The sequence below is a fragment of the Equus przewalskii genome, chromosome 3 (genome assembly GCF_037783145.1).
Source record: "Equus przewalskii isolate Varuska chromosome 3, EquPr2, whole genome shotgun sequence".
NCBI lineage: Eukaryota > Metazoa > Chordata > Mammalia > Perissodactyla > Equidae > Equus > Equus przewalskii.
This window is the reverse complement of record NC_091833.1, coordinates 99,885,167-99,899,723: the sequence shown is the minus strand read 5'-3', so window position 1 is coordinate 99,899,723 and position 14,557 is coordinate 99,885,167. Positions and strand designations below refer to the sequence as shown.

Here is a 14,557-nt window from a genome sequence, read left to right as displayed (position 1 = left end):
AAACTTCAGTAGTTTTTCTTCTTTTTCTCGATTGTACTTTTGTCCACAGCTTCAGCTGGGGGACAGCGTGCACACACTTAGTTTGGAGTTTATGAGTTCATATTTTATAATTAACGTTGCCAACAGGGGACTTTGATTAATACCAAGCAGTGGATTTTGAGCAATGTTCCATACAAATTGCCAAATTTAGCAATAAAATAAATTGGTTATGTGAACATAATTAGTAGGATGACTACTTAAAATTCAAAACCGAATGTGAATAATTCCAAATCATCTGAGCCACAAATCCATTATTTGTATAGAAGTGGGGAAGTATAGCATTTGGGTTTTATTTTGCCCTCAACCACAATGTTATTCACCACCAAGCTGAACATAATGAGACTTTGACAATGGATTGTGACAATATTTTAGAGCAACTAGAAACACACACATACGCGTGCGCGTGCACCCACAAAGGGAATGTAATAAAGATAAGAAATGCTAAACTGTGAATTTTCATTGCAAATGTAAAAATCTATAACAAATTTTTCAGCAAATGCTGCATTACATTTTTCTGATGTGCTATACATAAACCTCTAGCGCACAATTACGCAGCACAGTTTTTCCCTTTAAATATTCATGGTACCTTATTGTCGCCCTGGACTTCTCCGAGCCTTTGCTGAAGTTCTTTAATTTCTTCTCCCAGATGTTTATTTCGGTCCTGACAATCTCTCAATAGTTGTGCAAGATTAGCCTGGAAATATCAACACATTATGAAATACAATCAGAAACGGAGGAGTGGATAAATGTGGGGCTTTATTAGGCTTTTTGAGGCTGGCATCCAAGCCCAGCTGAACCACACAAAGCCCATTAGAGTAGACACATAGATGAATGCAGCCAGCGAGTGTGCAAATCACGCCACTGCAACTGCATGGAGGGAAATGAAGTTGGCCTTGAACCTCAATTTGGGGATGTTCTTTGTTTCCAGAATGGCTCACAGACAAGTGATGGAGGAGCAAGTCAGACTTGGCTTTAAAAAACAAATTTTTAAGAGCTCCTCACTAAAAATCTTGAAAATGGACATAGAGTTCCATTCTAAAATTTCAGCCAACAACATAGGAAACGTTTCATTTCCTTGTTTATATAGTTTTCTCCTTCGAGTAGGTCTTGTTTAACAAACTTTTCTTTGCTACCTCAATGCCCAGAATTTCGATCATACAACGAGGCAGCCAGAGAAGAGACAAGTGACGTGCGACAATTTCAGAAGTCAGGATCCAGGGGTAACTCAACAGTCTCCTGGGCTGCTTTTCTCACCTCTTTTTCCTCTCTTCTAGTTCTCACGGTACCAAAGAGCCAGGATGATCACTTTCCAGTTGCATCTTCATAATGTCATCCCTTCCTTACGATTTGCCTCCTGCTCAGACCCAGATCCCTCTGGCCCACGTGGGTGGTTCTCCACTAGCCAGCCTCCCCCTCTCGGTCCAGCTTCATCTCACACCATCAGTGCCCCTTTCCCCAGGGCACCTGTGGAGCACCTTTTAACCACGCGCTGCCCTTTTACAAATTCCCTAAACTGCAAGTGCTAACCCTCCCTGACTACGTACATGCTTTCATCCACCGAAGCCTTTAACTCACCATGCCACCTTGCCTCACGTGGTTTCGTGTTCTACAGTACGATTTGTATTTTGCTGGCTGTAACTTGCTCTAATTCTCCCCTTAAGTATTGTACTCTTACCTAACCTTAGCACAAAGACTGTGAGCTATCGAAAGGCAGAGGTCTCTTTCCTACTTCCTCAGCATCCACATATATTGCTCCAGGAAGTGCTTGTGTTCCAGCAAATGTTTTAAAGACTCATGATGAATAAATGGATGAAGGAAGGAGGGAAGCAAGCAAGCAATCGGAATATGACTCCTGGGAAGGAATCATTAAGAAATAATCATACAAGGGATTTTAAAGATTATCTTGTAGATTACCTTCATGGCATAGCTGAAGAAACCCAAATCCAGTGACATTAGGAGACTAGAGTTAACTGTAGTGGCTAAATCTCCAAAGACTTCAACCTAATACTTTTGGGAATACTCAATTATGTTAGGTACGAAAGAGGGAATAAAGGTGAAAGAACGGAAAGATTAAACCTTGGCTCATCCTTGACTCCTCACTTTATCTCATCTCCCATATCCCATCCATGGGGATACCAGTTGTCTCTACCCTCGAGGTATCCTGCACCCCATTCAGCTTCCGCCAAGCTCACATCCTTGCTGTCCCCCATTCGTACCTGGCATGATCCCATCTCAATGCTGCTGTACTGTTCTCTCTGACTGGAATGCTCTCCTTCAAGAATACCTGTTGGCTCACTCCTCACCTTTTTCAGGCCTTTGTTCAAAGCTCACCACTTTAATGGGGCCCCCCTGGACCACTCAGTCTAATACTGCAACCTGCCCACCTCCCCTGTGAATGCCCAAGCCCATTCCCCCTACACTACTTTTTCTTTTATTTCCATAGCACTTGCCATCTTCTAACATACCTATGAAGTAAACATAATTTACTGTGTGGCTTACTGCTTACTTTTGTGTCCTGTCTCCCTCTCCTACTAAAATAGAAGCTCCATGAAGGGCAAGGAATTTTGTTCTCTCTACTGATCTAACCCAAGCATCTGGTAGATGCTCCAGGAATATTTTTTAAATGAGAGACAATATGCTGAGTCTGGAGGTTGTGGTCTCAGCCTAGGGAGGGATCTGGAATAATAACAATATGTCCCAACACTGAAACCAGCGCCAGGCATGGAGTCTTGCATGGAAACCCCGCTCATCCCCACTGACTGGATTTAATCAAGCCCTGATTTGTACTCACTTCTTGGAACATCACTCAATAATAATGTGATCTAATTTTGAACCCAATTATTTGCAAGTCTCATATCGTTTAATAGCTGCATTCCAATTTTCCCAGATTTTTGTTCTCATTAGAGAAAAATACGGTAAAGGATGAGAAAAATTAATTCTCATTTTACAGGTAGGAAAGGAAAGAAACAAGAGACACTGTGCCAACCAACTATTTCTGGAAATTTCTCTTGATGGAATCCAATAGACTAAGTTGGATCCCAGTTCTGCCACTTACAGGGTTGAGAGACCTTTGGTGAGTTTCTTAACCTCTTGAGTCTCCCCATCTGTAAAATGGAGCTAATCACTCATCCTTCACGTGGTGATTTGATACTTAAATTGAATAAGGAACATAGGACACCCACCACGGTGCTTGGCATACAGTAAGTACACAGTAGGTGCTGGTTAAAGGCTGGTTACCTCCCCTTGACTGTGCCCTTCCAATGGCTGCAAATCCATCACTCAGTGGACCGTTGTGCGGATGTGGCTGAATGCCACCTTGAACACGATCGGCTCCTTTGTGACCCTGCCCTTCATCATTCCTCATACAGCCATTGATGTATACAACACATCTGTTGGGCACCTGCCACATGTTTTAGACTCTGAGACACAGCAGTACACACAAAACCCCCTTCCCTTGTAAACTTACATTTTAACAGATGCTATTACATAGATTACATTATATTACAATAAAATAAATAATGCCCCAGTGCTTGGAGAAAAATAAAGCCAGCAAAGGGCACTGAGTATGAGGGGGGAAAGGCTCACAGAGGGCTCAATGAGAAGGCCACATTTAAACCAAGACTTGAAAGAGGAGAGAGCGTGAGTGGGAGCCTTGTAGATATCCCAGGGAAAGTTCCAGGTTGGAGAAAAGGCAACCAACCAGCTTCCCTGTCTCCCTCTCCCCCATCCCAAACAAGACTTCCATTCGGGAAAGCAGTTCAAGGCCACAAGAGCAGGGAGACCCCAGAGACTGCAGTGAAGTGGAGATGACTCAATTCTTGATGTTCTTTTCCTGGTTCCTCTGATCGGTCCCACGGCTCTCCTTCCTTAGGGATCACAGGTAGGCAGCCTCTGCTTTTCCTCCTCAGAACTCTAGAACATGTCCCAGACATTAGCTCAGCAAGCAGAATCCCTCTCCAGCAGATGCAGGGACAGGCCCTCAGGCCAGAGTGACTGGCCTAGAGGAGGGGCCGGAGGAGCAGCCCAGCGAAGGCCTGAAGGTGGCCTCAAGGGAGCCAGCCTCCCTGCACATGGTCAGGCCTCCAGCACCCCATCTGCAGGAGACACAGCAAAATTCACCTTCACAGGAGCCTGCCTTCTCCCAAGTGGCAGAAGAGAGGCTGGGAAAGAAATGCTTGTAAGGTGAAAACTTAACGAAAGACCAAAAAAAAATCTGCAACATCCCTAACTTTCCCTTTTTGAATCAATATGGCTTGAGTCCCTCAGATGGGTGGGATGACCCTGACATTCGCTCACCAAGGTAACCACAGTAGCGGGACCAGTACAACTCCACCTACCAGTGGTGAAAGGCCCGTTGTCTACCTCCATCCATCATAGGCCCGTACTTTTTGCAAAATACAATAAAAATAAAGTACTAGGAGAATGAATTTAAGAAGACATCAACATAAAACCCCAAGTGTTGTTAGATTCAACAGATATAAAATCATGCTCTCAGATTGCTATAAAAGTTCCTGAACACCTACTCTCAATTTGTGCACTTATCTTGTCATGGACCAGAAACAGCAGCCTGCACCCTGCAGCCCGGCACTGGGCACTGGTCCTTGGGCCTCCCTTTGAATAACACTGAGCTCAATGATGCTTCCACGTATTTGGACATTAGAACAGGGAAGGCACCCAGTATATACATCAAAGGTGCCCGTGATACAGGGAGCAGAGGACCGCGAGCTTTAGGAAACAGCAATTTAGAGACCCAGTGATGTGAGTGCCAAACATCATTCCCTCTGCAGCCTGGCTGGAAAGAAATCTACCCAAATAGTCAGGCATTTCTACAGTAGCTGCAAAACCACAGTTAATTAGAATCATATTACCTCCAAGCGAATTCACAGTAAATCTACTCCAGCTTTAAAATTGACCCCTGGAGTAGGGTGAGGTGGGGGAGGCCCCCTTTAAAGCAGGTGACTGTAATTTTCTTTTACATTGCACAGGCTGGATTACCTGTCAACACACAATTCTTCTCTCTTCAGTCCTTCCACCTCCTCAACTCCAAAACAATAACTTGGAAAACTAGAAAATGACAATTCTGATATGGTGCCTAATTCTTTGACATACACCTTAAAGAACCAAAAAAAAGAGAGAGAGAGAAAGAAAGAAAGAAAAGTAGTACATTTCAAAGCACTCAAAATAGAGGAGAAAAGTTCACACAATTCTTTTGACCAAAAATAACACCCATGACTCACACACATTCACTCTAACAATCCATCAAGCTAACACACGGCGCCTGCTTATAATTTATCAGCTATGCAGAGCGTTTTGTCTCTGTGTTATTGAGAAGGACTCTGTGACCATCAGTTTAGAGAAGCGGCACCATGTAAAGAAAATGTCAGGGAAAAAGTGGGAGACAGTCTTAACACTGGGAAGGATTTCACAGGGAACAAAACCGAGAGATTATTTCCTCTAAGTCTCTGGGGCAGTGGGTAGCATAAATAGCAAAACATGAAAAGGTTTAAAAAGAAGCCTTTTTAAATATTCAGATCTAGCCAGGGCCGACGTGAAAGGCTGACATTTTAGCTCTGATAATAGGGGAATGCTGAAGACAGTGGAATATATTGTAGAATCCGCATATTTAAGTCACGCTAGCTAGGAGAAGTTTGTCTGTTAAAATTGTGATGGGGAAGGGAGAGAAGAGAGATTTGATGAAACTATAGCCAGGAGAACTGAGGCCAAAAGGACATTACAGCTCTCCACGGCGACACACCTTCCTTTGTCAAGGAAAAACTCAACCCCCAATCACACTGATGCAGAAGCGCCCCGCCAAGGCCGTCCTGGTGTGGGAGCTGTGACGCTCCTGCACGTTCTCTCTGCACAGAGATGAAGACCACAAATCCTGACAGTCGTCGTGAAGGCAGAGATCTGGGAATCGAGAGAGCAGTGTGGATCTCACCCCATCCTCCCCGCCTTTTTGCAGAAATCCTCACTGAGGCAGGTCAGCCACGTGAGCCGGGGAGCTGTTCTTCTACAAGCCCGGCTGCATCCTAGACTCTAGCTCTCGCCTCTACCGCTGGGTATCAATTCCCACAGAATACGTCAGAACAGTTTACACAAGAGGTGTGATACAGTTTTAAAACTTATAAGAAGTGATGGGAAGTTTTAAAAAAACGATCTATCACATTTGGCAATGACAAGGATTGGTAAGGACTCCTGTTTTCAATGACCAAGTAATCAACACTGGTTCACGAGGAAGGGATTTTAGGAAACCAGTCATCACAAACAGCCCTAAATCTTTCAGATGGAGAGAAAAGGACCCACTACACACCATTTCTCTCTGACATAAGAAGTGACAAGATGGATACGAGGGGATCAGAATATGCCACTCCAAAATATGCTACTTTGCATGAGGATTATTTTGAGCTGAAGGCAACTGAGAATCAATACATACAGAGTTCTTTTCTCTCCTCTTTTAGGGCTAAAAGCAGGGCATAAATTTCCCTTTGTGAGGGCGTCCCATTCTCTCCCATCTCAGGAAGAGGAGAGCAACTCTCATCACTGGAGACGGAGAGCTGGCACTGCAATGAGTCTGCATAAACAGACCTTACTAAAATAACCCTTCTCTTCCGTTAGTTTCCCCATCTATTTCCTAGTCACCTTCCCATAATTTATCATCCCTTGAAGCCAAAATCCACTTTCTTTTGTTAAATGCTATATAAGACCCTAAGTCTAACCACTTAGACTTTCACCTCTTTTCTGTGAACTCCCACACACGTAAAATAGTCATAAAATTGTATGCTTTTCTCCTGTTAATCTATCTTTCATCAGTTAAATTCGTAGGCCCCCATTCCAACAACATAAGGGGCAGAGGAAAAGTTTTCCTCACCGACAGATAAAAGCATAATGAAAGAAATTGATGAAAAGTTTAGGATTACCCTTCCAACCTTGCACTAGCCCAGACCCTGGGAAGAGCAGTAAAAGGATCAGGCCACATGTATTTCACCTGGGTCCTTAAATAATGCAGACCAGTGATCAGGAGGGGAAGGGAGTGTAGGGGAGTGGTCTTGGCCACGCCAAGATATGTCTCTTTGGCTTGAGGATTATTTGAGGCTGGTTACTTTGCAGACAGGAAAGCAACTGAAAAGTAGAATTTACTTACCCTCTGTTAAGAGACATTTACATTGTAAAGGAACTCTCCATCTGTAAAGATATCTCCCTCTGTACCAGGAAGAATTGAGGCAGATGACCTTATCTCTAGAAACTCTTAATCAATGCCAAAGGCAAGGACTTAAATCTGCATTTTGTTTACTGTACTTGTGTGGTAATCTCCCATGATGACTCCCCCTCCACCCCCAACATCCTCCTTTGTCTTTAGATATTTAAGTGGTAGTTTTGGCCATTTTGGCAAGTTGCTCAGCTTGCCTGACCTCTCCCATGTATACCTGTTATAAAGCTTTGTTTAATTTTCTCCTGCTATTCTGTCTCATGTGAATTTAATTCATTCTCCGGCCAGACGAACCCACTTTGGATAGAGGAAATGTCTTCCTCTCCTACAGGAATAACGTTCCAGGAACAATCGCTCGAGTCATCCTGAATCTTTGTAATTTGTTAGATATACATAATTTCAGTAACTTAGCCGTGGAAAAGTTACTCTACATCACAATGTAAAAATGACGTATACCAAAAAATTCTGTAACATACTTCTCAATTTGCTGATATGTCAAAACTGGAATTCAAAAATGGGAGGGGAAAAAACAAATAAGAGAGAGACAAGAGACAGGTAAAACCTTGATCTCGGCATTTCCTCAGAAGAGTAAGGAACGAAAAAGAATGTGAGAGAAAAAGAGACACAGACAAGATTTAGAAAATGCTGCTCAACCACATGGTGTTGAAAAGTCTGATACTGTGGACCCCTTAAACCCACACCTTCAATAGGGGAAAGCACTAGATTATGCAAGAATGTCTTTTAAAAAAGACACAAAAAATGTTTGATGAAACATCAAGTGTACTTGAGCTTGTGATCAATAGCAAATTTAATTGTAATTTCTACTCTGCTGCTTTGGTCCATGGCGACTCCTGTGTTAACAGTAATAGAGTGAAACTTGCTTTGCTGAGCAAGGGCCCCCCCCCCCCCCCCCCCATTCATAGCAACTGCCAAAGTGATGACCTCTGCTACAGTGACAGCTTTCTTATTTACAAAAAACAACCATACGCATTTTTCTTTTCGGCTGTGCAAGGAGCCCTCAGCAGTCTACTCCCACCTCATAATCTCAAAACACACACTTGCAAATGAATGCATTTCCAGGCCCACAGGCAAACACTATTCAATAGGTTTGGGAGGTTGCTATTTAAATAAATGTTTGCTTAATCTTGGCCATTATGATTCTGCTTCTGCCACTTAGTGGTTCCCTTAACAGCTCCCAAGTTCTTCAGATTCATTGAGCCTAAATTTTCTCTTCTATAACTTGGTGGGGGGGGGGGGGGGGTGCCCTCACCTTTACAAAATCATTGCCAGGATTCGAAGGGCTTATAGCAAGACGCATTAGTGCTCAGAATGAAGTTACTGTTACCATTTGGGAGGGCTCCCACAGGCTGGACCCTGGATTTCTTCCCAGTCTCCCTGGTGTAACAGTAACGTTGTACTGTTCAAAGTGTTATAAAAAGAAACATCTCAAAGCACTCCAGGTCTTTGAAGGGAAGTTTTAGGTTCTGAGCATCAAACCAGGACAAAGTGTATACAAAGTTGCTCTGATTTGCAGTCACGGGGGACTAAAATAAGATTGACCAAGAAGACTTTCCTACTGAGGCAAAAGGCTCCCCTGCCATCCCATAAAGGGCTGCTCTACGCTCTGATTTCTCCAGGGTTGTCATCCTGGCGCATGTCACCATCTAAATAAGCCATCACTTTTTAAGAGAAGAAAGCAAAGGCTCCCTCCTAAAACAGGAGGAATACCTCCCGTGGTATCTCCGCCAGTAATCCAAACAGGAAAAGACAAAGATGTGTTTGTTTATCCAAGGAGGAGTTTGCATGGGAAAATGTGCAGCCGTGACCCAAAGAATCCCCTCTTAGAAGAAGATTAACCCAAGGCAATTTAAATTCTCCTTTCGAGGGACTGCTTGTTTAGCAAAAGAAAAATATTTAAAGGGTACCCGTTTGTGATCTTTTGGTGATCTCTCATGGCAGCGGAAAGAGGTGTTGTGTGTACAGTTCTGCCTGGAGTATCAAGAAGAAATTTTCATTTCAGTATCCCACGAGAAGCTATTAGTGCCATCACTGTTGTCGTGATTTCTTCACAGCTTCTTTAACAGATGATTTGCCATTGGAAATTGAGTTGTTTTTAAAAGGATTCTAAGTTCTAAAAGAAAGCCTCGACAACTATATTTCTAGAACTACAAACATGAAAGTTCTGGTCTGTCCCCCGAGGAGGAGACCAAAAAAAAAAAAAAAAAAACATGAAAATATTATGGCCAGATATTGGTTGCCACAGGAGAGAACACTGGCTTAAAAGGTAAAAATTCCTAGCTCAGGTCTGGTTCTCCACCACTCCTAAGCAGAGGGCTTCAAATAAAGCACTTAATCTGTGGACTTCTATAATGGGTTGCATGAAATGTTGACTATGCTTCCTCCCTGCTCAGTTGGTCTAAGAGTTGAACATAGAACAAAAATCCCAAACTAGAAGGTCAAACTACAAGTTGGCACACCTGGATTTTAGTCCTGTTCTATGAACCTGCTGTGTGACCTTGGACAAGTCACAGGAGAAATAAAAAACAGCCAAGATCCACTGAGTACTCACCAAGTACAAGGCAACCAGCATTAGAAGCATCATCACACCAATTCCTCATAAGAACTTTACGAATATGTCTCATTATTATGTTCATTCTGGAGAGAAGGTACTTAAGTCTCAGAAAGGTGACATAGCTTGCCAAAGATCACCTAGCCAGCAAGTGGAAAGGCTGAATTTGAATCCACACAATTTGATGCCAGAACCCAAGCTCTTATCATTGACTGCTACCCACGACGCTGCCTTGTGAATTTATGGAAGACCTAACTTGCCAGTGTGACCTCAGATGATAGCTGGGAGATTATATACATACACATGCATATACACGTGTGCATACATGGTCTCCGAAAACCACAACAAAGACTGAGGATGTACTACCATTTCTACCTGTATTTGAGAAGAACCCTCAATAGATTTATAGTCAGCTCGAGCTGCTGTAACAAAATACCATAGACTGGGTGACTTATCAAGGACAGAAATTTATTTCTCACAGGTCTAGAGGCTGAAAATCCAAGAGCAGGGTGCCAGCAAGGTCAGGTGCTGGTGAGGGCCCTGTTCCAGAACTACAGGTTGCAGACTTCTCGTTGTATCCTCAAATGGCAGAGCAGAGAAAAAGAGCAGAGCAGAGAAGGCAAGCTCTCTCAGTACTCTTATAAGGGCACTAATCCCCTTCATGAGAACTCCACCTTCATGACCTCATCTAACCCTAACTACCTCCCAGAGGCCTCATCTCCTAATGCCATCATATTGGGCAGGAGAGTTTCAATAGGAATTTTGGGGGGACACAAACATTCAGTCCATAACAGAGTGATCATAGCAATCTCTCCTGAGTCAAAAAATGAACAGGGGAAGAGTCCAGTAAGGAGAGACCATAGAAATTCTTCCTTCTAAGTAAAGAAATGGAAGCCACACCTTCAAGGCTCATGGGCAACAAGATGCTCCATGTGGCATCTCCTTTTCCAATATGTGGATCTCTTGACCTCCTTGTCCCATCTGTTAACCAGGCAGCTGGGTCTTGTTCCAGTGCCTTCTGTTTACGCAGGTTCATTTGCTTTGCAGCTGGAGGGGTAAACACTTCACCCACTGTTTGCCTTTGGGATCAACATGCAATATAATATAGGCAGCACTAGGTCAGGGTACACACTTCTACCCCCTTCCTGCTGATGAAAAAGTTTAGAAAGTAATTGTGCCTCTCTTCCCATACTGCCACACATATGCCAAAGCTGTCTGCTTCTGGCTAAATGGAAAGTTTCATTATAACCAGGGCCTAAAAATTTAATGGTACATTTTCCTCCCCACACTGAGCTAATGAAGAGGGCATCTTCACACTCTCTACCCAGAAACCAACCATGTGCTTAAATAAACTAACTAACCAAGTAAAGGTAAATAAAATTTAAAAGTATATACTTTAAATGGGTAAGATTCTTCATTTTTCCAAGTACTGGAACTATTTTTTCCCACTATTTATCAAGACATTTCTTCCATTACTAAGCCAGAATTCTCTCCCTTGCTTTGGGCTATTGCTTTCTCCCCATAGCACTGATCACCATTTAACATCCTATAGATTTTTATTTATTTATTTTTTAAAGATTGGCACCTGAGCTAATAACTGTTGCCAATCTTTTTTTCCTGCTTTTTCTCCCCAAATCCCCCCAGTACCTAGTTGTATATTTTAGTTGTGGGTCCTTCTAGTTGTGGCATGTGGGACGCTGCTTCAGCGTGGCCTGACCAGCGGTGCCATGTCCGCGCCCAGGATCCAAACTGGCAAAACCCTGGGCCTCCGAAGTGGAGCGCCCGAACTTAACCATTCGGCCATGGGGCCTACCCCCTATAGATTTTAATTATTTTGTTCATCATCTGCTCATAGCATCTCTACAAAAATTAAACTGACTATATTGTTTATCATCCAAACCAAGACACCTTGGAGAGTGAGAGGGAGCACTAACACAAATTACGCCAGGAGACGAATGTCACTGGAGACCGTTCTGGGAAACCGAAGGTATGGTCACCCTAACTACAACGCAGGTTCCATAAGCTCCGGAACTTGGGTCTGACTTTTTCCACCCCTGCGTCCCTACTGTCTAAATTGGCACAGGACGCCCATAAGGTGCTCAATAAATACCTACTGAGTCACAGTGGTTCCGAGCATGAGCTCTGAGTGCACCTTAGGGGTTCAAACTCTGGCTCCATCACTGATTAGTCAGGTTACTTCTCATGGGTGATCTCCTTGACTACCACAGGCCTCAATTTCCTCATTTGTCCAATGGCAATAATACTAAGAGCACCTACCTCACATGTTGTGTGAGAACTAAATGAGATCATCCACTGTGCAACCCTGGGCACAGGGTTCAGCGCACTGCAGGAGTGAGCATTCAAAAACATTGGCTACGATCATTAGTATCTGTCCTCCTAAGACTGTCTTGAGAAGGCGTGTAGAGTCGATGGTTATGACCCTGTCTACTCAGCACCCCTTCAACATGACAATAATAGAAGCTGCCTTGGATCTATAGGATGCCTGGCCGTGCCTGTCTGCCCCTGAAATGGGCCCCTGGCCTGAGCCTGGCTTAGGGGCACTCTCCCCTGGGACTTGGGGAGCAGCTTTTTCTAGTGATCAAAGATGCAGGGTCTATAGCCCTCATGTGATCAGCAGCCACGTTTCCTATTCTACAGAGAAAAGAAGTCCACAAAAAGAGATTATGACTGACACAGAGAGACCTGAGGGCAGAGGAGGGACCTGGGGGGCACCTGAAGCCCGGTGGTAGCTGTTCCTGAGGCCCTGCTGTATTTCTGCCTCCCATGGTGGCTGCTCAACCAACCCTTCTGAGGTCCTATGAGCCAGGAACCTCCTCTTTGGCCCAAGCTGCCAAGTGTAACCAAAAGAGTCCTGACAAGGGCAGTGGTGGACAGAATCAACACACTAATGTATAATTGATTTTTTAAAGGGGGATGATGATGAGGAAGAGAGGATGATAAATATTCAGTGATGCTCACCCTCTGTCAGGCTCTGGGCTGAGGACTTAACATGCATTATCTCATTTGTTCCTTACAGCCATATCACACAGTGGGCACCATATTTATTCCCATTTTATGGATGAGAAAGCTGAAACTCAGACCCCAAAGGAACCTACCCAAGGCTATACGATTACTTTACTGGCTCCCTAACAGCCCCCTATTGCAGGTGATTAATCTAAGCCAGGACTCTCCTAGTGAATGTTAGTAGACCAGGAATGGGAGCATGTCCTACGCTGGCCCAACCACATTGGAGGGAAGGACTTACATTCCATGGCTGGATTTTCTGCCTCTCCTGCTTAGGGGAACCAGTCTTAGAAGGAAGCTGATGCTAAGAGGAAGCTGATGTTAAAACTGGCACAAGGGTAGAGTGGTCAGATAAAACACAGGATGCCCTGTTCAATTTGAATTTCATATAAACAATGAGTAATGTTTTAGTATAAGCATGTCCCAAATATTGCATGGGATACACTTTTATACTAAAAAAAAGCATTCATTGTCTATCTGAAATTCAGATTACCTGAGTGCCCCATATTTTTATTTGCTAAGTGTGGCACAGTGGAAAGAACAAATATATGACAGAACAGCACCTGAAGCCCGCACTACCTCTAAACCTCTGGTTATGTAAGGTCATTGATGCCTTTATTGTTTAAGCAGTTTAGAATTTCTGTCCCTTGCACCCCAATGCACCCTATCTTATGCAGCAAGTCAGTGGTTCCAACCCAGGCAAGAAGGCCACAGAGTCCAAGTTCACACCACCATATCAAATCCTAAAGAGACAGAAACTGAACGCCATATTAAAAGCTACAAAGCCGGAGCTTAGAACACTGAACTTGTTTTTTTAGAGCTGTAAGAAAGCAGCTTGTCAGACTTACTGGAATTCATCAGATTCTCCTCAGTCGATGTAAATCTTTTATTATAAAGTCATGGAATGTGAATTCACTTAAACTGTAAAACTCCTTCATGAATACTAACAAACTCTAAAATTGCAGCAAAGATGACTGCTCATAGCCACCAAAACACAAAAACAAAAACACTGAGCAATTCCAGATTAAGGATCCCAATTTTTAAACATTTATGATAAAATTCCATGTAATTTTGTTTAGGAAAAAACATCAATTAGCTCCATAGAAAATTTTGATTTTCTATCAAACCTGGAGCATTATAAAATAATCAAATAACATAGGAAGGGAGTACGGAGTGAGCAGAATTGAATGACTGAATAGATAACCACAGGACTGAATTGCTATTTAAGAGTAAATATCTTCTGTGTGTGTGTGTGTGCGTGTGTGTGTGTGCATGTGTGTGTATGTGTGTCTTGGGTATACTGTTTACTCAGCATCATAAATCACAAGGTAATGAACCCAAGAAATTTACATGCAGTGCCAGGTATATGATCAATAAACAAAAACAGGGTGCTGAGTTAACCTTTACAGCTCTGAAGAGGCCAAACAATATCTGTGTACCTATGTGCTCATTGCATCTCCCAGTTTTGAAGCCCTGCTCTGGTGCAGAGGCTTTCCCATAACCTGGAACACACAGCATTAACATCACCATCATCTGGGCTCCCTTCAAGCCCATGAAGGGCTATAATCAGGGCATGTCAGTACACAGAACAATTGTGAAGTCAAGGAAAGTTCTAACAAAGATATCTTTGGAAAAAGCAATATATATGTGTATGTATGTATGCAACTGGATTAAAAGAAATTTGATGTGCAATATTCCTGGACATAACGTTATGA

General features: G+C 43.2%; 1 protein-coding gene across 6 annotated transcripts in view; it reads right to left on the bottom strand.

Annotated features, from left to right (window-relative positions):
• CCDC149 (coiled-coil domain containing 149) overlaps positions 1-14,557 on the bottom strand; it is a 100,384-nt gene that overhangs the window by 49,761 nt on the left and 36,066 nt on the right. For 4 of the 6 annotated variants that reach the window (XM_070613055.1, XM_070613056.1, XM_070613059.1 and 1 more), the window contains exon 4: positions 626-733. The exons of the other annotated variants lie outside the window; for them this stretch is intronic. In XM_070613055.1, coding sequence (XP_070469156.1) covers positions 626-733 — 108 coding nt within the window. The remainder of the gene's footprint in view (positions 1-625; positions 734-14,557) is intronic. 6 annotated transcript variants of the gene reach the window in all.